The sequence below is a fragment of the Dromiciops gliroides genome, chromosome 6, assembly GCF_019393635.1.
Source record: "Dromiciops gliroides isolate mDroGli1 chromosome 6, mDroGli1.pri, whole genome shotgun sequence".
In the NCBI taxonomy this organism is placed as follows: domain Eukaryota; kingdom Metazoa; phylum Chordata; class Mammalia; order Microbiotheria; family Microbiotheriidae; genus Dromiciops; species Dromiciops gliroides.
Window position 1 is genome coordinate 245,861,848 of NC_057866.1, and position 27,613 is coordinate 245,889,460.

The window sequence follows — 27,613 nt, forward strand, 5'->3', positions numbered from 1 at the left end:
TTAACGGTATCTGCTATGTTCAGAAACACAAAATCAAAGTTGAGGCTGTCTCTGCTCTCTTAAGGATCTTCCATTCTACTAGGGCAGGGGTTCTGAGATTTTTGTGTGTCCTGGACCCCTTTGGCAATCTGGTGAAATTTAGTAACTCCATGTCAGAATAATGATTTTAACAGGATACAATAAAATACATAGGAATACAAAGGAAATCAATTACATTGAAACATTTTCAAAAGGGTCAATACACAAGGGAGATTCACTGTATTCACAAAAAAGGCAATAAGAGCTATTTACAAAATAGGTGAATTGCAGGGAGAAGGGCATTAATAACTGGCAGAATGAGGAATCACTGTTTTAACACCCCAACTACCAGAGAACTTAATGCCCAGTGGGACAGATTTAACACTGTTGGATAAGTCCTATGATTGGAAATCTTTCCTATTTTGAATATCTGCCTGCTTGTAACTCCCATCCAGTGTTCTGTCTTTTAGAGCAATACTGAATGTCCACCTTCCAGCATTTCCCTAATGCACTTGTTAGCCCTGTAAATAGTAGAAGCCAGCTATCATCTCTTTTCTTACTTTCTAGTATAAACGTCCCCAATTTTCTTCAAGAGTTCCTTTTCTGATCAGGTTTCTTGATACCTTGTCATAGTAGCTTTCTATCTCTGGATATTCTTTTTACTTTCCTATGAAAGTATACAGAGACATAATGCGTCAATATAATAGTGGGATCCATGTCCTTCTTAAAAGGACCCAGAATTTAGTATGAAGGGCTGGCTACAGTCTATAGGCTCCTTGAAGGCAAGGATTGTCCCATTTTTGACTTTGTATCCTGAGCCCCTCCCTAGTACCTTGCCTTCCACACAGTTGGTACTTCCTGAATTGAACCAAATTTAGAGTCCATCAACTATCCTTGATAATCGCTAATGCACCTTGAGATTGTACTGGTTTTTTGAAGGTTGGCTATGGGGCAGCTAGATGGCACAATGGATAGAGCACTTGCGAGGACCTGAGTTCAAATCTCACTTAAGATACTTACTAGCTGACTCTGGGCAAGTCACAACCTCAATTGCTTTAAAACATCCAGGGCCATCTTCAGTCATCTTTATATGTATCTTGCCACCTGACCCAGATGCCTCTGGAAGAGAGTGAGGTTGGTGACCTTGCACAGTCCGCTCTCACTTAAATCCAATTCACTGCAAGTCATGATATCACCCTGATGTCATAGTCCTCTTTGAGAACTAAGGACAAACAACAACATCATACACTCATTATTGAACTTGTGGTCAACTAACACCATACTGGAAAGCAATGTGATTCCTGCCTGAAGTCACATGTTATTTACTACAAAGTCAGAAGAGGGAGGAGGTAGATATAGTCCCTCCTATCAAGAAGGACAATGCAGCCAATAAGTGTGTGGCCATCATAACCTTGTGTAGTCACATACTCAGAGCTCTTTAAGGACCCTGCAGCCAGAGAGCCCCGATGACCAGGCTTGGAGGAAAGCTGTCCACCCCCTACAATATCCATACACGATGGGATCCCCTTGTGCATTTATGAGTCCTCCCCACCTTATAGTTCAGGAGAGGAATTACAACTCATCCCCTTGTCCACTATTCCATTTGTCCTAATGATACACTTATGTATAACAAAAACAAAAACAACCCCTTCCCCACCCCTCCATAAACCAAAACCATCTTCCATCATTATGAGTGTATTTTTACAGTTTGGGATGGGAAAAAGGGCAATGTAGTTCTCAGCTACCCTTGGTATCACACTAACATCTGTTCTACAGAAAACTAATTCTATTTTTGAACACCGTGTATTCACAACAGCAGCTTCACCTTTTATCTTTGGGAATATTTTTCATGCGTGTTAACTACTCTTTGTGAAAAGTAATCTCTCTTTCATGTCTCCTCTATGTTTTATTAGCTTGAGTTTGGTGCAGAAAGAAGAGATAAAGTAAGTGTGTTTTGGAGAGGAGGGGATTAGTGGTGGAATGAATTGGAGAAGTAAGAAGTAAGAAAAAAAAAAACTGAACAACTTAGGAATCCTTCTTCGCTTATATTGATTTGTCATTTCAGCATTTAACATTGCCAAAAGTAAATGCTGGGAAATTTGGAAGTATGGAAAACTTTTGAATTAAATGGGAAAACATACTTTCCTATGAAAGTATACAGAGACATAATGGGTCAATACAATAGTGGTACTTTATAGTTTTGGGGTTGAAAACAAAATTTTAAATAGAAGAAAATGGTCAAAAATACACGTATATGTATTTACTATTTAATCACATCGCTTACATTGTGAAATATGCCATATTGGTGGGGAAAGGGGAAGCACCACAGTGCAAATTCATTTTCCTATGTATTTTCCTATAACAAAGAACCAAACAATTTGAACCAGTTCTGGATTCTAATTTTGTTTTAGCTCTGCCACTTATTAGTTGTGTGGCCTTAACAAAGTGAAGCAGTCTCTTTTTGAGCCTTAGTTTTCAAATCTATTGGGAAGTGAATTTAGAAGACATCTAAGACTCTTTGTGACTTGGGTAATATTGACTAAAGATAGCTTTGTCAAAGGACCCTTTAGTTACCCAAGAGAACATTGGAGTTTTAATCTATACCTAATTTTCCCCTACATTTTAAAAAAGAATAACATGAATATGCAACTCTTTTTTCTAGATCCTTCCTCACCCCTCCAGAAACTTGATTTATACACATGGCACAATGGAAAGAGCACTGGATTTACAATCAAAGTACTTGGGTTCAAATCTTAGCCTTGCTGCCTAATGATCAGTGGGAATGTGGGCAAGTTAAGATCTTTTGTCCTTAGTTTCCTTACCTAAAAATGATGGATTTGGACTTAACTTCTATGATTCCTTCCACCTTTAAATTTGTGACCTTCTCATCTATAGTCACAAATTTGAAATGCCTTCTCCTTATAATATAGAAGCTATTTAGATAAAACCAAATCAAACATCCCCAACCACCAAAAGTCACGAAATTCACAGTTCAACTTTATGCCTCACCTCCCACATCACCACCCATACCACCTAGCATTGACTGGCATTGCCAAAGTCAGTTACAGCTTTAACAGTGTACTATTATCTGAAATGCATGAAAAGCATTCATCCTTGGTGGGATGTAAGCATGACACACTTTGAGTTATCCAAGGCTACCTCCTCCGTGTACAGTTCTAAGAAGGAGAAGAAAAATTCCCACTAAAAGATTTTCTTTGGTCCCTCATATGATTGTTTGTAGACCAAAATCACCCTTTAAATGGTCAGATTTTTTTTAGAGTTCTGCTAATAAATACCATGTAAGGGTCTTAAATTACTTTCTTTTACACAGGGAAGATCAAGGAATACAGAGTCAATGCTATTTCACTTCCATATGTAGGTGTAAACAAATATTGGAAGGAATTATGGTGGTATTCATCCTAGTCGACCCACTGTATAACTTTGGCCAAGTCTCTAAATAATTCCCAGCTTTATTTATCTTATTTGTAAGTTACATTTGAGGTATTTTTCCCCTGCAAGTGACCATGTCTGACCCTTATTGATCTTTTCATTGTAATGAAATTCAATCCTTCTTCACTTCTGCTACATTGTATGTAACTATTGGCCACCATTTCCTCCTGGCTAATCTCTCCTCTTTGTATTGTTGTGACACGTTCCTTTCTTTTTTTCTTCTCTCTATCAATCTGCTCCTTCTTACTCTCCTTTGCTGGATTATTGCAACTGTGATACCTAATGGCAGACCCATGGGTCTGTCCTGTGGCTTCTTCCCTGGTTCTTCTAAATTATCTACTTAGGTGATCCCGTAATTCAGATGACTCCCAAATCTATATATCCAATTCATGGTTCTTTTGAGTTCCCATCTCACACCAATTACCTATGCATTATTTAAAACTGAATGCCTTTGCATGCATCTCAAGATTGACATATCCAAAACAAAACTAAATTTCTGCCTTCCTCTGAACCCTCAGTCCATTCCTCCTTCTGAACTTCCCTGTTACTATTAAGACACCACCATCCTCTTGGTGACTAAAATTCAGAACCTTGCTGTCATTTTTAATCATTAGTCAAGCCCCAAATCAAATTCATTGCCAGGTCCTGTCATTTCTATTTCTATAACATCTCTTGGATATTTCTCCCTCCTCTAACACATTCTCCAGCTCAGTTCAGGTGCTTAGGAACTCTTATTTAGCTTCCTAACTGGTTTCCTGCCTCAAGTCCCTCCCACCTTCAATTCATCCTCTGCACAGCCATCAAAGTGATTTTCCTAAAAGCCTATCTGACCATGTCATCTCCCTAGTCAATAAAATCTAGTCTTCCTATTACATCTGCAACAAATTATAAATTCCACTTTATAGTTTGCTGCTTTTTATAGTTCATTGCAACCTGGTCCCTTCCCAGCTTTCCAAACTATTTAATAATAGCTAGCTTTGGGGCAGCTAGGTGGCACAGTGGATAGAGCACCGGCCCTGGAGTCAGAAGGACCTGAATTCAAATTCGGCCTCAGACCCATGACACATACTAGCTGTGTGACCCTGGGCAAATCACTTAATCCCAATTGCCTCACCAGAAAAAAAATAGCTAGCTTTTATTTACCATTTTAGGACTATCAAGGCACTTTATATAGGTTATCTTGATTTTCTCACCACTTGGCACAGTAGCTATTGTTATTTATCCTAAATTTACAGGTGAAGAAAGAATCTAAGAACAGCCTGGGTAAAATAGCTAATAACTGTCTGGGGCAGGATTTGAACTCAGGTCTTCTTGACTCCAAGTCCAACACTCTATCCACTCTACCATCTAGCTATCTTGACTTACATATTACTCTCTTCCCTTCTATCTACTATCCAGTTATACTGAGGACTATGTGAGGACTGTATCCTCACACATAATTCTTCATTTGTCATTTCTGTGTATTTGCATTGCCTGACCCCCATTCCTGGAATATTCTTCCACAATATCGGTATCTCCTGGAATCCCTAGTGTCTTCAAAGACTCTGCTCAATGCCATTTCCTTCATGAGATTTTTCCTTGTCCCACCCCAGCTGCTGGCTCCTTCCCCTCCAAAGTTATCATATATCTATCTTATATCTTAATATATTATAAATATATCATAATACTATATATTCTATCTATTTCTCTATCATCTCTCTCTATATATATATATATTTATATATATATATATATTTATATATTCATCTGATCCATCTTTATTATGAAGGCAGCTAGGTGAAACAGTGGATAGAGTGCTAGGCCCCGGTCAGGAAGTTCTGAGTTAAAATATGGCCTCAGACACTTATTAGCTGTGTGACTTTGTGTAAGTCACTTAATCTTGTTTGCTTAGAGAAGGAAGTGGCATACCACTCCAGTATCTTTGCCAAAGAAAAGTCATCAAGGGTAAGACATTACTAAACAACAATGATTTTTTCCCATGCATATGAGATTCCCTTCATTTGAATGTAAGCTTCATAAGCTTACATTTCTACCTTTTCTTTCTATCTCCATCCATTAGCACCATATGGTTTAATGACTGATTATGAGATATCCAGAGATTCTATAGGGATATGAGATCACTTCTTAACAATAGTTAGTTTTCACATGGGGCTTGAAGGTTTACAAAGTGATTTACATATATTATATACAACTCTATAAGTTAGGTACTATTATCAACCCTATTTTGAACATGAGGATGCTAAGGCTGAAAGATTATGTTATTTATCCATCACAAAGATTGTAAGTATGATGTGAAACTAAAAGGCATGCCTTAGTAGCATGATCTATCCACTGTGCCACCCAGCTGCCTCTAACAGAGTTAGTTAACTCTATTACCCACACTTAAGAAACTGAGATCAGTATGTCAAAGGACAGCCATACTGAGAGAAGATTCCTTCTTTAAGAGAGTCTATTACAACATTTCCCATACTGATTGACTATCATCTCATACTCAGTCCATTCTGAATGGAATTTCCTAGGCAAGAGGGTTAGTAAGTGCAATGCTTCCAGCACACCTTGGTGTTGGAGATTGTGCAAAGCATTTTCAACATTTGTGTTCAGATGATCTTGTACCAAAAGCATAATCCCTGATTCAAATTTTGTAACATAATTATATTCGATCAGATACAGATAGATTTGGGAGACTAAAATGAATCTCATTTCTTAGATTTATCTAAGGCCTTTTCTTCACACTTTCTATAGGCTTCCTCAAAGTGGAAGCAAAAGAAAAAAGGTAAGGCCCCCTCAAACAGGGCAAGTGCCAAAATAATCTTGATCCATTCAGGTTCAGTGGAATGAAATTTTATTTCTTTGAAATAGAACTGAAATGCTCTTTCCTTTATACTTTGCCATTGGCCAATGCCCAAACAGAGATGCCAGGAGTAATATATTATCGTGGCATGGGTAAGGCACCACGAAAGGGGATTTAAAGGTTCGGAGGATAAAACAATGGGCAATATTCATGTGGCTAAGACTCTTGGTCTAATATATTCATGATGTCCTTTGGCTGCTCTTTTAGATTGTGGTTGCAACCTGCATGTATTGTTTCTTTGTGTAGTATACAGAAGAGTTTGTGTGTGTGTATATGTGTGTGTGTATAAAATTGGTAGTTTCCTCTCTATATGTATATATGTGTGTATATATATATGCATATATGTGTATGTTTGCATATACACATGCATGTACATACATATATACATGCATGTGAACAGCTTTCTGGAAGGCAAGCTACTAGAATTCCTAAATGTCTTTTTTGTAGGCAAGGATCATCTCATTTATTTTGTTCTTTGTACAGCCTAGTACAATGCTTGATACTCAGTAGATCTGGTCAATTGATAGTTACAGTCACATCTGAAGTTAATAGAACATTTGGTAACAAAAATAGGGGCTTTTGTTTAGTCAATTCAGTTGTGTCCAACTCTTCATGACTCTATTTGAGGTTTTCTTGGCAAAGATACTGGAGTGTTTGCCATTTCCTTCTCCAGTTCATTTTATAGATGAGGAAACTGAAGTAAACAGGGCTAAGTGACTTGCCTAGGGTCACACAGCTAGCGAGTGTCTGAGGCTGGATTTAACCTCAGGTCTTCCTGACTCCAGGCTCTGATACTCTCTCCACCATGCCACCCAGAAATTCATTATGGGAAGACACAGGAAGATTTGAGTTTGAATCTTTCTTCAGGCACCAGTGATGTGACCCTTGGCAAATCATTTCAACTGTCAGCTTTAGTTTCCTCATCTATAAAATAGGAGTAATAATAGTTCTTTCCTCATAGCAACCCATTAAGAGCTTTTTATCAGTCATTATTATTTTTTATCAGTCATTATTATCAATGCTTACAGTATCAGACATGATATTAATTGCTTAATAGATGCTTATTGACTGAGTAAATTCTACCTGATCTACAAACTTTAATCAACATGAAATATTATATTATTTATAGATTCAGATTTGGGTTCACTGAATTCACTTGAGGCCATCAGATGATAATAGTGTATTTAGTGTAAATAGTGTAACAGTGTAAACATATCATATTGTGATGGGTTCTTGGCAGGCTTTCCCACCTCCAGTCTTTCCTTGCTCCAAATAATTGTTCACACACTGATGGACCATTCTTCCTTTTACAAAGACATGGTCACACCACTTCTTGGATCAAAACCCTACAATGGGTCCCCACTGCCTAAAGAATACAGTTGAAAATATTTAGCTTGGTATTCAGGGTCTTCCATAATCTAATACCACATTACCTTTCCTGGCTTAACTCACTTTGCTCTCTGGCAAGTGCACTATGTATCAGACAAATTGTCCATCTTCTAAATATACAGTATGCTTTCATATCTCCTTGCCTTTATTTGATGTTTCTTAAGTTCTCTCTTTTCCTCTGTCTGGTGGATAGTTTCCCATTTTTTAAAGACCAACTCAGATGTTAACCCTTCCCCTTCCCCTTTTTCTTAGAAAGTTTTCCTTAATTATTAGGAAGTTTTCCCCTTATAGTTAAGTTTCATTACCAATTATTACCGGTCATGAAATGACTATTGTGATACTACTAGGTACCCTTTCTTGCCAATGATCCACAACCCTGAGTAATTCCTACCAATTATACCACTAGCTATAACTAACAGAAGGAACTTATAGGTAAACTGTGGTTAAGTCATGAGATAACCCTGACCCTTGTACATCCAAGTGTTTTCAAGTTGGTGAAGCACTTGAAGGAGAGACTAATGCACTGCTGAACATAAAAGAAAGAGATCTAGTAAGGCACAAGACTGAATATTTAATATATTTAAGTACCTAAAATATATTAAGTACTTAATGATACTGCTGTTGGTTACAGGGTATGTTTTAGACATCAGTATGATAAACACTATCATTTTGTAATAATTTTACCAATAATGATGAAAACTAGCATTTTATAGTGCTTTGAAGTTTGCAAAATATTTTACAAATAGTTACAAATAGTTTAGCATTTCAACCCTGTAAGATATGTGCCATAATCACCCACCACCCATTTTCCAGATGCAGAAAATGAGACTGAGATAGGTTAAATGATTTGCCCAGGGTCACATGGCTAGCAAGTGTCTGAGGGGGATTTTGAAAGACATAAGCACTTACTATGTACCAGGTCCTTTGCTAACTGCTTTTTAAGAAAAAAATCTATATATCTATATCTATATCATTTGATCCTTACAACAACCCTGCTAGGTAGGTGCTATTATTACCCTCATTTTACAAAGGTTAAGTGACTCACCCAGGGTCATATAGCTAGTGTTTGAAGGGGAATTTGAACTTAGGTTTTCTTGACTCCAACAGTGAAGCATTCTTAACCATTGTGCCAGCTGGGTGTTCATGTCATTTTTCCCTAAGCACCTATGTGTCCACTCACTAAACCCCAACATCTCTCCATTTCAACTACAATACAATATATACTCATCTTTGTCTTTTAAAGCTTGTGCCAACCTCCTTCCAGCCAAACCTTTGAGCCTTATTATACATTATTTCCCTTTCTACATCCCATGCTCTAGTCAAACTGACCCTATCTCTGTTCTTCATATACATTCCATCTCTCATGGCCATGACTTTGCCCTTGTACTGGGAATCCTATATGCCTGCAATGCATTCCTGCCTCACCTCTGCCTTATTCTGAGCCTTCAAGGCATAATTTAAGAATTACTCTTTACACTGATTTACCCAGCTGCTTCTGTTCTACTGTTAGGTAAAGTTATCTTGCTAAATGTTTAACTCCCCTATCTTTATTTTCTATTCATTTTGGTTCTTTTTGTTCTCTCTGTCTCTGTCTCTCCTTCCCTTCCCACACTGGAATGTAAGATCCTAGAGGGTAGGAATTGTCTCATTTTTTGTATTTGTAGATCAAGTGCCTATAACAGTGAATGGCATAGAGAAACTTTGTAAATGACTGTCTAAGTGAATGGAATGGAATTGAAAATATGGGTAGGATTAGATTCTAACAAAATTCTCATCTGGTTTTAAAGCCTATGATTCTCTATACGCATGCAAATGATACAATCTCCATGAATGAAAGGCATAGAGAAAGCTCTTTGTGACCATCTTTAAGATGCTATCAGGAAGGGGGGAAAGGTCATGGTAACATGGTAATTATTATTATTATTATTATTTTGGTGAGGCAGTAGGAGTTAAGTGACTTGTCCAGGGTCACACATCTAGTAAGTGTCAAGTGCCTGAGGCTGGATTTGAACTCAGGTCCTCCTGACTCCAGGACCAGTGCTCTACCCACTGTGCCACCTAGCTGCCCCAGGACAAGGTAATTCTTGCTGTCAATTGATTAACTGCTGCTATAAGCAATCCAACCTTAGCCTCAAAAACTATAATTAAAGCAATTTTCCTTAGGCATTAGATACTTTGAAAAACATTAATATAATTTTGTAATGTGATATCATTTTTGCTTTAAAAATCATATTTAAAATCCAGTCCTAAGCACTGCATTCTGAAATGAGATCTCTAAGACAGCTTTAGCACTGAGTTGTCACTAACTCAATATATTCAATGTGAAGATGATGTCATTACAAATTTTGTTCATATTTCCAAGGAAAAATGAGGGGAAAATGAACCTCATATAGGTCTCTACTTTTAAGATGCGTGTAGCAAATCACTTCACTTTCTCTTCAATGCCTTTTGTAGTTTTATTAATTTGTACATATCTAAGATACTGCCACTTTAAGGCATTGACTGATTTGTCAATAGAAATGGGCAGAAATAAGGATAGTTGTTAGATAAATGTTGACAAAGAAGCTTTTAGAGAAAAGACCCTCATTCACTGTAAAAATGAATAAAATATCTTCTCCACCAGTATCTATTTTATTTTTGACTGATATGAGGACTTTAAGCTTGACAGCTGGGAAATCTTGATATCTAGAAGAGTTTAGTGACTATGAGACAAGTGTATATTGTCAAGTTGTGTCTTGCATGGCAGAAGAGTAGATTTTGGGTTTTTACCATGATATAAGAGTTAATTTATTTCACAAAAGAGAACTTTGCTTTGGAGCAAAAGGTTGGTTAAGATAAGTTTTTGGGGGCAGTTAGATGGTGCAGTGGATAAAGCACCGGCCCTGGAGTCAGGAGTACCTGAGTTCAAATCCGGCCTCAGACACTTAACACTCACTAGCTGTGTGACCCTGGGCAAGTCACTTAACCCCAATTGCCTCACTACAAAAAAACCAAACAAACAAAAATAACAAAAACAAAACAAGATAAGGTTTTCAAGGGTTGAGCTCAAACCTCCAAGGAGGTCTGAAAAAAAAGTCTTCAGAGCTTGTTCACAGGGAGATAGCAAACTCTGCCCTTTCACCTGCTGTTTGAAAGAGGTGATTAGGGTAAAAGCTTTGCTGTTTGGAAAAGATGATTCAAAAGGTAAAAGGCACACCCTTCCCTTTCCCTGCAGTGCCATCTACTAAGTAAGTGGGGAAAACCCATAAAAGCCCAGCAAAGGAAGCCCACCTGGAAAAGTACTGCAGTTTCCAGGCTTAGGGTTTTATTTTTTTCCCCCAATAAAGGAACTTAACACTTGTTTGGCAGCTCAGAATTGGAGTTACCTGAGCATAATAGTCAATAAAGAAACAGCTTCACCATCAGTGAATGGTGCAGAATGTTCCTGCTGGGGACAAATGACATCACTGCTTAGGCTTAGAGTTTGAAGCTGTGAATTGCCCCAGGAACATGTCTTCTACTCAGTGCTTCTATGCTATAGATTCATAAGTCTATGTCCGTCAGATACTACATGCATTGACGGGGAACTATATTCCTGGTTTGGGGGTAGAATATTTTAATGACTTTTGATTTGATTCTATTTAGTAAATACTTCTAATTCAGAGTTACTGATGTCAACTTCTTTGATTTTTAAATGGGAAGAATACCACTAGGGAATAAGAACAACAGTTATGAATAATGAAAGAATATTAGCTTATCAGGGTTGTGCCTAGAACACTGAGATATAGCAAGATGTCTACCCCTCCTGGGAACCTTCTGCTTGCCAAAGGGAAGTGTAGATTGGGTGAGAGGAAAGAGAATAAGGGACTTGGGTGATATTTCTACACTAGTGCTATACATATTTCAGCTAATATAATTTTTAAAGCTCCATTGAGGCTAGAAAGCCTTTTCTTAATATACATCTTAAGCACTATTCATTCTTTTGGTGCTCAATAAGCTTATAAAAAAAAAACAAAAAACAAAACAAACAAACTTCAGAGTGGGAAGAGTCCTCTGCTTCCCCCCACCCTTCTCCCCACAGCTACAATATACCCAAGGAGTGGTTATTTTCTCTTTGTCTGAAGACTTCCAAATGGGAAAACACAGCCTAGTCTGCTTTTGAACCATACCCATTGCTAGGAGCATTTCCTTCCATTGAGTCTAAATTTGCATCTCTAACTTCTACTTTCTAATTTTGTCCTCTAAGGAAAAGTAGAATAAATTTAATCCTTTGTCCAAGTGACAGCCTATTCAAATACTTAAACAGAGCTATCCTATTGCCCCAGTCACATCTCCTACTTTTTAAAGCTGATCCTTGTGTTGCATGTTGTGTTCATTCCTTTCACCAATCCAATCACCCTACCCTACCCATATGTATATATATAAATTAACCGTGGCCCCCAGAACTGAACTCAACATTCTAGATGTAGTCTGAACCAAGTATAATGTAGCAATGCCACCACCTCCTTTTTCCTGGATTCCATTTCCCTATTAATACAACTGAAGATGGTGTGAGATTTTCTAGCTGACATGTTACATTGTTGAATTACACTGAGCTTATAGTTCACTAAAACCCTCATGTATTATTATATAAACCGTTGTCTAGCCATTTATCTCCCCATTCTAAACATGTTCACTCAACTTTTTGAGTTTAGTTATTCATTTAAAATTAATCCTTCCTATATTTAACAGATTTCTGGTCTTTCAAGGATCCTAAATCTGTCATAGGACAAAATGATATTTGATCCTTCTGAATTTATGTCATCCCAAGATTTGAGAGGCATTTCATTGGCACATTCATGTAAAAAAATGTTAAACAGCATAAAACCAAGGGTAGATCCCCACAAATACTCTACGAGACTATATCGCCCAGACTAACTTTAATACATCATTTGGTTCTGGTCATTCAACCAGATATGCAACCACCTGTTTAATCATACAGTCTATAGTTCTCCATCTCTCCCACAAAGCTATCATGGGAGATTTGGTCAAATGCCTTGCTGAAATCTAGATATCAACTCTTTAATTTCTCAATCAAACACGTAAACACATAAACACATTTCAGGAGTCCAAACAATCAATGTTTCATTGAGTTAAGAGTCAAAGGATTAATAGGATGATCGGAATATAAAATCTCAATGGGTGATTTCTTTTTTGATCCCCCTTTCCATTAATTAATATTTAAAAAGAAAGCAAGTTGAGAACAGGACTGAAACTAAAACTGGCCTCCAGCAGTGTTCCTGACCCACTGTGATAGTGCAGCTGGATAAACAGAGACTGGAAAACATTGGTGCTTTTGGGGATAGTTTTTAAAAGGGGAGAAATGAATTATTTATTTTAGGATAACCTAAAAGCTACTCTAACTTACACTGTATTAATTATTTATATATTTGAATATGCTGCACTAAAGAATAATTTTAAAGAAACAAATAGCACTTCATTTCAAAGACTTCTTTTCCTCTTGTGAAAGCCATGTAGAATTACCTGAAAGCCACCTGAAAATAAAAGAACGATCTGCATAATAACCCAATGAATATGGCATTCCAAAGTCTTTCTTAAATAACACTATTTAGCAGAGATAAAATCAAATGTTACATGCAAACAACTGAGACCGAAAGATGGGAAATATCTTACATTAATAGTATATTACTGAGTAACATATGCTTAAAATGTAATTGTACTCAGCTATAGCATTCAAGATGAAAAAGAAAAGCTGAATTATTAGCTCAGAACAAATTAATATGCCATCTTATATATTATAGAAGGGAAAAAGCTTTGGAAAAATATTTTTGCTGAAAAACCTCATTACTCTCTGAGGCTATGACCAAATTGAGCCATTCCTCTTGAGTCTCAGATGTCTATTTCTACTTGTCATATTTCTGTATTCAAAAGAATTACCGTGAATGGCCCTGCTCCTTGGTTCTACTTGGCTCTTTCAAATCTCCAAGGAAAGAATTCTCACAACATGTCCTGGTCACTTGGTCTCAAAAATGAACCAGAATTTTTCCTTGGAAAACCCTAATTTTCTCTTTATTGAACATGCATATTTCCTCTGGTTCTAGCCCTTATAGAGATAGGTAACTGATCAATATCTTTCTTTTCAGCACTTCTTAAGAAACTAAAGTGAAGGGGGCAGCTAGGTGGTGCAATGGATAAAGCACTGGCCATGGATTCAGGAGGACCTGAGGTCAAATCTGGCCTCAGACGCTTGACACTTACTAGCTGTGTGACCCTGGGCAAGTCACTTAAGCCTCATTGCCTCCCCCCCCCCCAAAAAAAAAGGAAAAAAAAGAAGCAAGTGAATATGACCACTTAAACTTAAAGCATCCTTAACCTTCTGGAATGTTGTGGAGTTAGTTTTTTTGTTTTGTTTTGTTTTGTTTTAAATTAATGGTGCCTATATCTCGTCTTCCATCCATTTGGTCAAGAACCTGACCTCTGGTTGTTCAGTATATGCCAAACAATCTAATAATTAAATAATATGAAAACTTAAGCATTCTTTCATCAAAAAAAAAAAGATTTGGGTTAGAATCATTAAAGGTGCTTGGGGGCACTTTGAGTCATGCAAATTACCATAAAGATCAATTTGCTCTGATTGAAGGGCAGAAAAGTTCACTGAAGGAAAGTCTAGACCATGGATTGGCTCTAGCCCTTGGCTTAATTTCATCTATCCTATAAAGTTATTACCAAAAAGTGATCCCACTCATGTGTGTAATTGCAAAAACAGAACAAGCCTATGAATATCTTTAGTGGAAAAATTCTAAAGGCCTACAAGATAAAACATCTGAAAAAAAAAGAAAGAAAGAAAAGGAAGAAAAATATGAGAACCGTCACAGAATGCATGTGGTGGGTATTGAACAAATATTTTTTGGAATAATTTATAAGGATTTGAAGAATGTCTAAGCTTGCACAAAATATGAGAGAAGTAAATACTTAAATTTGATATTTTCATACCTTTTTCTCATTTAAAAAAACAAAACAAAACTATGGTACAGTGCTTCTTTTCGCTGTTGAAAACAAAAAGGAAAGGACAAAACCAGAAAATGTTTTAGAAGCAGTGTGGCATAGTGTAAGGAAGTCCTACTTTGTGTGTGTGGGGGGGGTGGTGGGCAATGAGGGTTAAGTGACTTGCCCAAGGTCACAAAGCTAGTGTCAAGTGTCTGAGACTGGATTTGAACTAAAGTCCTCCTGAATCCAGGGCCAGTGCTTTATCCACTGCACCACCTAGCTGCCCCCAAGGAAGTCCTACATTTTAATTCTTCCTTAAGCATCTACTGGGTGACCATGGACTTGACCTCTCTTATCCTTAGTTTTCTCATCTGTAAAATGGTGACATTAACACCTGTTGAGATCTGTTTCTCGGAGTTCATTCAGGCAAACACTGAGTCTGTAATTTCCATGGGTCTGTCTTTCCTTTCTTTATATTCCTAGCACATAGCACAGTCCCTGGCATGTATTAAGAACTTAAAAAATTCTTGATGACCTGACTTTTCTTCTCCCTCATCTGACTAAAATATAGGTATAAGTTTAAAGAATTAGAGAGACATTTAGAGCTGGAAGGAATCTTACAGGCCAAATAGCCCAACCTTCTTATTTTTCAAATGAGGGAACTGAGGACTCAAAGGTCAATGCCTTAGTGAATGGTAGAGCTGGGAAACAAACCAATGTTCTCTCAGACTCCAAATTCAGCATGCTTTCCACTGGACCACACTACCTCTTTTAACAGGTGTCACTTCCTGCCTACTATAAGGCAGAAAGTAACACATGTTAAGTATATGGCATCAGCAATATATGCTATGGCAAGGGAATAAATAGACTGTTTTGGTTGGTATGAAATGGCCCCATAAGGAGGAACAGAGAGATAAAACTAAAAAGTTTCAGCTATTGAATGTCAGGCTACAGATTTGGATTCTTTGTATAGGTAATAGGAAACCACTGAAAGTTTCTGAACGGCTTGAAGACACTTGGACAACTCAATTTTGATTCTTGACTTCCTCATTTGCAAGACAACAGCTTTGAATAAGTATTCCCTTGGAGTCCCTACTACTTTTACCATTCTGTGATTGTTCAATCTATGATTTAGGGCAGGGCTTCTTAAATTTTTTCCACTCGCAACCCCTTTTCACCTAAGAGATTTTTATGTGACCCTACATATATAGGTATATAAAATAGGTATACATAACCTTTTACTGCTGTCAGATTTTTCATGACCCCCACATTCAGTTATGTGACCCCATATGGGGTTGTGACCCACAGTTTAAGAAGCCAAAATTTAGGTGACTGACATATTAAAAACATTGTCCCGGGAAGATCAAACTGTTGTGCAGAATATGGTAGGGGAGTGAAGGCAGAATGGAGGCAAGCAGACTACAATCTTTCAGTAGTGGAGACTTAAGATATCAACCATATTATCTTTGGAAATAGCAAAAGAAATAGAATGAATAAGCCTCTTTGGAAAGACAATCTGCCTGGAATACTCAGAACTGTTGGGTTGGCCACTGTCTTGACTATGACCATCATTAAGTCTTATATTCTAAGGAAAAAACCCCACTTGACATTTTTTTTCACTTTTCCATGAGAAACTATTAGCTCTGCCCTGCTCTGCAAGAGCTATAATGAAAAATTAATCATACTGCAATCACCATGTTTGCAATTTCAGATTTTCTTAAATTCATCCATGTTGCTAAGACTCACAACAGAGTTCTCAGAAGCCCAGAATTTTTGCTGCTATCTTCCTGTTGGCTCTCCTTTGAAGTTGCTGGCAAAGCAATTTTGTGGTTTGTTTCTTTACTCTAGTTAACATTAATTTTATTCAAATACACTAACTCTTACTTCTAGCAATGAATAAATGGCTCCCACCCCCATATACAGTACACAGTGTTAGCATAATAGTTTTAAAGTTCTTCAGAGATTTTACACAAATTGAAATGAACGTCTTTCTCTCCTCTCTCTCCGATCAGTTTGTCTTTTTGTCTCGGGAGATTTCTTTCATTCTTTTGGAGAGAATTCAAAACTGCCGTGCTTCTATTCCCTTCCTTAGAGAAGTGATTTTCCCCCACGTGGCAGGAGAACATAATGACAGAACACAGATTCTCTAGCTGCAGAACAAGACCTGATGCCTCATCTTTTCTCATAATTACATCAACTACCCAGGCTGTATCTAGACTTGAATTGTCATATAGTCACTGAATCTTACTGGACAAAGGGGAAATACAGTTTGTTTACATTTTTAGTGATTTTCTTTGGGGTAAAAGGACCTACCAAAATGACATTTTTTGCCCTTGTCAAATGCTTTATTATGGCAGAGTTATAAAAGCTTTGAGGGTGATAAAAAAAAAGTAATGAAAATGTTCTTTCTTATATAGAAATTGGTTAAAACACAGAATCAAAAAGCTGATGACAACATTAAGAGATTCACTGTCTTTACTGGCATTACATTAGGAAGACCCTAACTTTGTTATAACAAAGTCAGCTGAGTTGCTGTTTGTACCTTCTTCTTTCTCTCTAAAACAGGAAAAACAATACCTGGATTTCCACTTTTTATAATAAGGCTAGCAAGACTTATAACAATAGCAAGAAATAATATGTAAGAAAACAGGTGAAACTGATGTGGAAAAAGTTAAAACAGATTTCTTCAATTCATGACTCTACTTCCAGACAGCACTTATTGAGTCTCTATTTTTAAATATAGTAACTACTTGTAATTACTTATAGATATCCAAAACTGGTCTTAATTTCTTCCCAACTAAACCAATCCTTCCCTCTCCATCGCCCAACTCTGCATCTTCCCTATTTCTGCCAGTCACATAATCATTTCCCCACTCACCTTGGGGTACAAGTTTGGAGTATCTTTGACTCTTTGCTCCTTCTTCATCACCTATATTCTATGAGGGGCCATGTTCTGTTTATTTTTCCCTTGAAGTGTTTTAATCCCTTTCTTCTCACTGCTACTATCCTAATTTAGGCCCTCTTCTTAACTTGCTTAGATTACTATCTCCCTGCATCCAATCAATTTCCACTTCAATCTATCCTATCTTTGACCATCTTAAAAAAAAAAAAACCAACAAACCTTTATTCTTTCCCTATTCAAAAGCCTTCAATAAAACTTGCATTTCCCTCTGGATAAATATCAAACTCTTCACTTTGACATTAAAAGTTCTATATAATCTGTATACAGATTTGTCCACCATTACTTTGCTCACAAAGTCCATCCAGTTTGGTTCTTCACAGCTCAATTTTGATTCCAACCGTCATTGAAGCTGGTTCCTTATGTTTTATTCAAGAATGCCTTTTCAAACCCTACTCATCTTCTAAAGTCCCACTCAAGTACCACATCATTCACAATGCCTTCCCTGGTGACTTCATCCCAAAGTCATCTTCCTCTCTCTTGAATTCCTAAAATACTTAATGTCACATCATGTATTTTGCCATTTAATCATCTTATATCTGTATTAAGTGGTTTAAGTCTCATTTACTTAAGAAGTCTTACTTATTATATTTATTGGAAAACATGAGAAATCTAGTACCATGTTCAGGACAAAAATAATAAGGTTATTACTTCCACATTATGGGAAAAGTGGCACAGTGCCCCAGTAATCTGGAAACACTGCACAAAAATTTTTGGCCCTCCTTTTATGTAAGAGAAGTCTGAATTATTATGGTATTATAGGATAAAATATGTTGATATTATGTAGTATTACACATATATATTTTATGCATTTCTGAGTTTCTAAACATTTTTTGGGCTGTCTGCCGCCCTTCATGTGTCATCTGTAGCTTCTGCATAACTCCCCCAAAATTCCCATTTAATTTCTTATCCCAACTCATGATATATTGAAACCATAATGGGGAAATTCACAATGTGGAAGAGATAACCGTTATGATAACTGTAATAATGATAACATGTATATGTATTATCACCAATATGTCCATCCATCCATCAATTCATCTATCTGGCATCGTTATTTCAGTTATATATATATATATATATATATATATATATATATATATATATATATATATATATGACATGTGCATATATGTGCACACATAACACACATATAAATTATATTGTGTGTTTGTATGTACATATGTGCTAAATATGACTGTGCACATTTGATAAATACAACTGGGAAAATAAAGGAAAGAAAACAATGATAATTTTTAAAAAACAGAACTGTGAATTTATTATTACAGGGAACTCCTAGTAAGGAAGTTCTCTCAAACATTGCATCTAGATTGATATCTGATCTATAACTTTAGAGTGTTATGTAATATCCTGGGGCCAAATGAGCAGTTAAGAGACTGAAAAAGAAAACCTAGTAAAACAAAGATGCTACAATGACTCAAGAATGTTAGCTTGCCATACCCTCACAATGCAAAGACTGAAGTTAAATGGAGTACATATTCCTCAAAGATTCAAGACCAAGTTCAAGACCAAAGATTCAAGATTCAACCAAGTGACTTACCTTTGTTATTGTACACATCTAGATAGTTTGGTGCTGAAAAGATTGTAATTAGAGAAGGAAAGCCTGTTGTTTGGCTCTTCCTATACATGCGATACCTGAAAATAAAATAAAATATAAGCTAGAAACAATGCTGTTTTTTTTAAATGAAAAAATACCAAATTATAGGTTTGGCAATGGATATCAGAAAAGGAATAAAATCCTGTTAGTAGAGTAAGGACCATTTATATCCCATAATGTGATACTTTCTTTTTAAGGTATGTTTACAGACAAACTACAATCCATTTCAGGGGTTTTACTGAAGGATAGTGTTCATTTTCATAATTCTCCCTAATTTCCTACAACCATTGGCAGAATTTAGGGAAGAATCTTCATGTGATTTCTATATTTTAGAGGGCACAAGACATGCTTTGTATAGCATGACTTGTTATGGAGTTTTTCTCTTCAGAAACCCATAGATATTTTTTATATTGAAACATCAAACCAGATCATGAATGCCCAAGCCAACTATTCTCCAGATTTACAGATGCACTACTGAGATGGTCTGGTCCATAATTTTTCCCTGAATAGCAATGTGGCTTTCAAAAGAACATCTAGCCAAGTTTAGATTTTCAACTTGTATTTATCCATTTCCCATTCCTTCTGGCTTTTGTGGGTCAAAGATAATTCTCCTAGCAAGGTAACATTTAATCAATCAGTAATGGAATTGGAAAAAAGGGATTTTTGGAAATACATCAAGAAGTCAGTTACTGTTTTATTTTCCTGAAGGCAAGAAAATGCATAATACAACACTTATTTCTCAAATAATCAAAAGAAATGGTAGATATTGGCTTTCTTCCACTGAAGTGGAAAAAAAAGTATTTTACTACTTTCAGGGAATAGCTTTTTGGAATATCAATCCAGAAAATTTACTGCAAAGCATTGTTCTGAAAAAAAAATGTTATTTCCCCTAAGGTGTCTCTTGCTCACTATTTTTGGCAGGCAAACTGTTCTTAATTTTGCTGAATTATCTAATGAAAACACAAAATCTTATTAGATGGTATAAAATATAATTTCTAGATATCTTCATATTGTTCTTTTGAACTTAGGAAAATTGATGCCAATACAGGAAGACAATAATTGTAGTCCTTTGCAAATCTCTAATTGCCTTGTCTATGGGAATGAGCAATATCATGTGAGCTAGGCCCTCAATTTTAGGCCCATGATTTTACAAAAAGGTTGCGTCCATAGGACAGTAAATAAGTGGTTCAAAAGTGAAAGGATTGTTTGACGTTATTTCAGTGACTCCACTGAATCAACTGCTCGATTCCACACTTAGTGGTACTCAGTAATACTTCTGGAATTAAAAAGACCCAATTTGACAAACTCCTCCATATGGACAATGGTATTTCAAATATGTGAAGACTTTGCACCATAATTGAACTGATTTTGCTCAGGCCCACAGCCAGCCTAACTCACAGCTTCTAAAAGGTATGTTGGCCCTGGGCTTTTGAGTTTTGATGGATGTTCTGGGCATCACAAATGTACTGATGATAGAGAGATTCTGGAGTTTGTGTTTCTTCCACATAGCTTTATTTTTCTTGTTTGCTTGTTTGTTTGTTTTTTTTTGGCTTAGTTTTTTAATCGAAGTCTAGCAATAGGTATAGTAGGAAGAGAGCTCTTCATGACCACCTCCAAATCTCTGCCATGGCCAGATCACTGGTTCTTTGTTTCAGTGAAGTGATGTGTTCAGAATAAATTACCCAGCAGTAATGAATTTTCATGGACAAAATGACATGGTCCACCAAGAAAGAATTCAGAGTCAGAGCTCAGAAAAGAAGACATTCTTCAGTGAAATAAACAGCTGAGTCTATATTCAGGAGACACGTGTTCTTTCCTTTATCTAATACACAGAGCGTGCCCAACATTTAATTGAATGAAGCGACCTGATTGTGATCAGAAATTGGAATGTGATTTGATTGAGCTCCCAGAGAGCAGGGACTATTTCATTACTGTCTCTGTGCCCCCTGCACACCCCCACCCCAAACTCCCCATAACAGCCTAACACAGTGCCTGGCACAAAATAAATATCTAATAAATGTTTGTTGACTGATTGATCCCAGATCTCAGGCTGTCTCAAACCACTGGTGTCTAGCTATATTATCATTTCACTAAGGTGAATGTAGGAAACTTGTGCAGGTACTCACACTTTGGAAAGACAAGTATTCGAGAGGGGCAGTTTAAATACTTTCTGGATAAGAGTAAACCGGAGGGCATCCCTCTTCCAATTACAAGGAAACTCCCTCCCTTCTCTCCTGTTTATTTCTGTCAAACCTGATGGAGAAAGATGCCCGAACTTTCAATTTTCAATAGATTTCTGATGTTGCCTATATTCCTGGCATCAGCACAGGGGCTGCTATCACTACCATGAAGGTTCTCAGACTTCTGCATCATACAAGTTACTTGTATATTTAAAATGGTCTGTGTGGTTGATCTGTGCAATTCTAGTTGGGACATATGGTCTTATATCTCTGCATTTGATTGTAAAAAGGAATGAATACAGAATTTATTGAGTGCTAATTGTATTGAGTACTGAGCTAAGTGCTAGGGATACAAACAGAAAAGAAGTCCAATACTTATTATTGTACTTACTATGTACAATAAAACAAATATACAAGATGAAAAACAACCCTGTTCCTATCTTTAAGATGCTTATGAGCATATTTATATATACATGAATACATGGTATACATGTATATGTATATATACAGATATGTATATACATTTACACATATATTCTTTTTCATATTTATGTATTCTAGCCCATATTTATAAATATATGGTATATTATATGGGAAGAGAGATATTAGGGATCAGTAAATAGTCCAGCATGGAAGACAGTGTGGCGTAGTGGATAGAGTGCTTGATTTTGGGGGGGTCATCAGGGCCTGGGTCAGACAGTAACCAGATGTGTGACCTTGAACAGTTAATTTAATTTGTCACTGGGCCTCAATTTCCCCATTTGGGGGAATAATAGAACTTGTAGCACTCAGCTCACAGTATTGTTATAAGGGTCAAATGAGATAATGTATTGGGAGTATTTTGTAAACTTTAAAAGAGTTATATAAATAAATGTCAATTATTATACAATCAAGACATACTTCACATTGCTATTGCCAACTTTTGTTTTCACATCACGGTTATGGCCCAAAAGGATGACCCAAATGTCTTAGTGTTGTTTTGAGCTATTAAAACATTAAACTGCACTAAGACTTTTGGGACAAACCTCTATTTCTCAAAGGAACCCTCCCCCACTCTTCCAAAGTGCTATCCTTTACAACAGCAAAAAACCGTTCAGCAAAACTAAGCACATCAAGAATGCTGAACATCGTCTTCAGTGCTCCAAATCCACAGTCCCTCTGCCCCTCCTTAACCCCACCCCACCCCCCAACCTCCAGTCCTGAAAAGAAGGGAAGGAGGGACAAAGGACATTTTAAAAAATCACAGAAATTACTTACCCTGCATCTTGGGCTTCATGGGCTCGGAGTATAGATAACAAGTTATTGTGCTGTAGGAAATCACATACAGCAGGGTAACTGTCACAAACAAAAACAAAGAAAAACACTTGTGAAATTATTAAAAGTGAACTATCAGTGTCTAGAAATGACTGACATGATCCAGCATGATTAAATACATTATTCTTGAAACAATTCTCTTGACCTTAATGATCGTTTTCCACCATTTTTGCCCTTCTCCCCTATCCAAACCAACCAACCAACCAACCAACCAACCCACCCACCCATTTTAAAACATAATAAGAAAGAAAAAAAGGAAGGAAAAAAAAGGAAGAAAGGAAGAAAGAAAGAAAGAAAGAAAGAAAGAAAGAAAGAAGGAAGGAAGGAAGGAAGGAAGGAAGGAAGGAAGGAAGGAAGGAAGGAAGGAAGGAAGGAAGGAAGGAAGGAAGGAAGGAAAGAAAGAAAGAAAGAAAGAAAGAAAGAAAGAAAGAAAGAAAGAAAGAAAGAAAGAAAGAAAGAAAGAAAGAAAGAAAGAAAGAAAGGGGACCCCTGGAAGGTAATAGGTCAGTGTTTAATCACACTTTCACTCTCACTTACTCGCATGCACATACATACTCTCATTCACTCATTCACTCACTCACTCACTCAAGCAGAAGAGGGAATATTGAGATACCTGAAAATAGTCAGGACAACCTCAATTTGAATCCTTCCTTTCACACATACCAGCTTGGCCCCTATAGCTATCTAAGACTACAAGTTGTAGGGCAAGTGCCCATCTTCCTTGATAATGTTTCCTGAGAAGGATTTCCTTATACCAATTAAGTCAAAGGTCCAACCAACAAAACAAAAAACAACAAATAAAATCTTACAAATATATGTGTATAAATGTTATCTAAATTATCATCTTGCTTTCCTCTGAAGATCAAGATAAGTGGTAGAGTGACAAATGGGAGTTTCTAAACTCTCTGTATCTCCTTACCCAATCCTACAGTCAAACTTAACAGATTTCACTTTGTTAGGTTCAAAGAGCAGCTACCTAAGTTCATAAAATTTTGGAATGCATATTTTATTTAGGAACCATTTTGCTTGACCCTTAGGATGAGCCTTTCTTTTGTTCTGATGAAAACACACAAGTGGACATCACATTGTCTTAGCAATATGAGAAGAATGGTGCTGCATTGAAAATGAAAGTTTAGCTCTTTATGTTTGTTGTAATATTTTTGGAAAAGCTTTTATAGCTTCTTCCTCAAGTTACAGGCTTTGTATAAGAAAAGTGCATGTAATAAACATGGGTAAGTTACAAGATAATTTAGTTCATGGGATAGCAAGCAGGTCGATCATAACCTGAAACAGCCATACCTTGTGCATAAATAATACACATTACAGAATCCAATTGCTCCTCACCCCCCCAAACAAACATGGTCACCTCTGGGGACGGATTTTTAATTGCATCTACTCCAAAAATCTAAGAGAACTTGGCATCTGTCTAAAAGGAGAAGCAAACAGTGGTTTTGTTGTTCTCATTTCTGAAGAGACTTCCTGACTAATTGGATAAAGAAAGATGAAAACTTCAACTAAGTCTATAGAGGTTTGCTGTGACAATCTGAGAAACTGATTATAAAGCAATGGAATGAAAAGAAAAAGAGGAAAAAATAGTGTTTACTTAAGAAATGCTTGCTTTTCTGCTGGAAACAACAGCTTTGATGGAAATTTAGGTTTGCTTTGGGTGGGTACCCTTACATAAGGGCCTTTCTGACACACAATAAGGAAAGTAAAGTCCTGCTATAATCTGATATGGGGCAGGTTCTCCTTCCTCATCTCTGCCTCCTGCCTTCTCTGACTTCTTTCAAGTCACAAATAAAACCCCTTAGTTCCCTAAATTTGAATGCCTCTATGTTGATTATCCTACAAATATGTACATCTTATATATATATGTATGTATGTGTGTGTGTATAAATAGATGATACATGTATATATCTGCATAGATACATGTCTCTGTGTAATTGCATGTTCATAGGAATATATGTGCACATATGCCTATATATGTATGTGTATGTAGGTATATATGAATGTGTGTCTTTATATACCTATCTTTATGTGTCTGTATATATGTATTGTGTATATGTAATGGTTATATGTGTATCTATATGTATATGTCTGTATATGTCTCTGTGTATATGTCTGTATATGTGTATATATAAATAGGCATGTATTGTTTTTACATGTCTTCTCCCCCATTAGATTGTGAGATACTGGAGGGCAGGGACAATTTTTTGCTATCCCTACAGCTTAGCAGAGTGTCTGACAGATAGCAGTTATTTAATAAGTGCTTATTTACTGATTGACTGTTGTGAACTAGAGGGTGTTTCTGGATGTATTTGCCCCTTCTTTTTGGACCTGTAGATAGGCTAAATGCTTAGTCAATGCTTATTACTACTATTATTCTTTTTCTTCAGGAGGGACTAAGTTTATCTTTACAACTGTTCACATGTGCATTATTTTTCTACGTCTGCATCATATTTATGTGCAGCCATACATATATGTATGTACATATAAACAAACAAAAGTTATTTTTCAGTCTTAAATGTGATTACCTTGCATATACGAGCCATATTTCTCCCTAAATATATTTCTGATTTTATAGTCGAAGATAATTTCAAATAAAATTCAACAAACACAATCTGCCTTCTAAACTGATTATGGTGAAGCATGCTTAATCCATTAAATGAAAAAAAGGTATATCACAATTCAAAAGGAAAAATATCTTAAAGAAAATTTAACTATAAAATACACATAATTTACTTTTAAACAATGTCTAAATCCATAAATATACATATATGTGCATATATGCATGCATATATATGTTTAAGTATGCATATACATACACATGTTTACATGAATAAATACTCCCTGAAGAAGAAGTAAGCCACCTAGCTGAAGCAGCAGAGTGCCCTAAGGCAGAGATAGAGGGCAATATGTACCATCACCACCTTGACCATCATTTCCCTTCATACCATGATAGACACAGCCCAAGAACCTGAGTCCAAGAGACTTGAGAAAAGGGGGCAGCTAGGTGGCGCAGTGGGTAAAGCACCAGCCCTGGATTTAGGAGGACCTGAGTTCAAATCCAGCCTCAGACACTTGACACTTACTAGCTGTGTGGCCCTGGGCAAGTCACTTAACCCTCATTGTCCCACCAGAAAAAAAAAAAAGAGAGAGAGAGAGAGACTTGAGAATAGCAGTTTCCCTTAAACCACCAAACCTGCTTCCAGCTTAGCCCCTGAAATCAAGGTCATTGTGAAGAGAAGGGGTTCACCAATAAAAATTGCTGACCAACTATCACTAATAGGCAGATGAAAACAAGAGTCAACCAGAGGTGGCAGCACCCCCTATTCCAATCTTATGATCCAGTCCTAGACAACTCTTTCATTCAGCTAAGTGGATCCTGTGGAAAATGGGCCAGTCATTTTGGCCAACTCTCAACCAACTGCCATTCACAAGTCAGATGGAAAAATCTAGATGAAGAAACAGGGTAGCCTAAAGGAGAGAGAGAAGGCAGCAGGTGCTAGACAAGTCAAACCACCACTATCTCCCTGACCCTCCTTTGACCCTGGTGGAGGTAGTCCAGAACCCAAGAACCTTGGGAATAGCAATGCTTTCAATGTAGTGCTCACAGTCATTATCCTGGGAAGCAACCCATGTACAGATGCAGTCAGGCAACTGCTTCTGTAGGTGTTAGAGCCACAAGTACTGGAAACCCATAAAAGACAGTTCTTGTTACCAAAGTCCTTGGCACATCACATAGCTCAACACCAGAAATTGATATGATTTATCATTAGAAATGACATTAAAGAAGGATCATTAACATCTGCTTTGCTGCTACATTCTAAGGCCAGGTGACTTTTCAATCTGACTTGTGGCTGAATTCCATTTGTGTTCTTTCTCCCATTAGAATGTGAGCTCTGCTAGAGCACGGTCTGCCTTAATTTTCTATTTGTATCCCCAAACCTTAGCACAGTGCTTCTAAATATTTAATAAAGGCTTCATTTGTTCATTCATCCATTCAATTGTGATCTCAAAAACAATGTAAAAAGTATCTCACAACTTAGATAGCCTTAAGATTATTGACTGATGCAACCACCAAACATGATTTCAGAGCACTGACAATTGACTATGCTACCTAAAAACAGAGAAGGGATGGATTCAAGCTAAGACATTGAAATATATTTATGGACATAGACAATGTGGGAATTTGAGGGAGGGTTTTGTTTGCTTTTTGTTTGTTTGTTTGCTTTGCTTTGTTTTTACCATGCTTGGTTGTTACAAGGGACTTTTGATTTTGAATTTTGAATTGGGGAGTGGGCTGGAGAGAAAATTAATGCTAGCTAACTGAAAAATAAAATTAAATGACAATTTTTTTTTTCCATTTGTGAGAAAAAACTAGAGGCAAAGGGGAAAAGAGAACTGCATTTAAAGTCGGGTTCAAATTCTAACTTTGTCACTTATACCCAGTATGACCTTAGGCAAGTCAACTAACTTCCCTAGGCCTTAGTCATTTTCATCTGTAAAATGAAGGGGTTGGACTAAGATGGCTTCTGAAGTCCCTTACAACTCTAGGTTTATGATTTTTCCTCATAACATAACAAATACCTCCATCTTTCCAGCAAAAAATAAAAGGCACGATATTTTTAGGCTTCCTGATTGTTAGGGTTGCTTTTATTTGTTTTGTTTTTGTTTTGTGGGGCAATGAGGGTTAAGTGACTTGCCCAGGGTCACACCGCTAGTAAGTTTCAAGTAACTGAAGCTGGGTTTGAACTCAGGTCCTCCTGAATTCAGGGCCGGTGCTTTATCCACTGCGCCACCTAGCTGCCCCTATTTGTTTTGGTTTTGCTTTGTTTTGGTCTGGTCTTTTTTTTTTTTTTCCTCAG

At 36.8% G+C, this 27,613-nt stretch overlaps 1 protein-coding gene across 2 annotated transcripts in view; it reads right to left on the reverse strand.

The window, feature by feature from the left end:
- PPP3CA (protein phosphatase 3 catalytic subunit alpha) overlaps positions 1–27,613 on the reverse strand; it is a 400,754-nt gene that overhangs the window by 35,974 nt on the left and 337,167 nt on the right. For both annotated transcript variants that reach the window (XM_043970719.1, XM_043970718.1), the window contains exons 7-8: positions 22,689–22,766; positions 19,195–19,289 (exon numbers count right to left, since the gene is read on the reverse strand). In XM_043970719.1, coding sequence (XP_043826654.1) covers positions 19,195–19,289; positions 22,689–22,766 — 173 coding nt within the window. The remainder of the gene's footprint in view (positions 1–19,194; positions 19,290–22,688; positions 22,767–27,613) is intronic.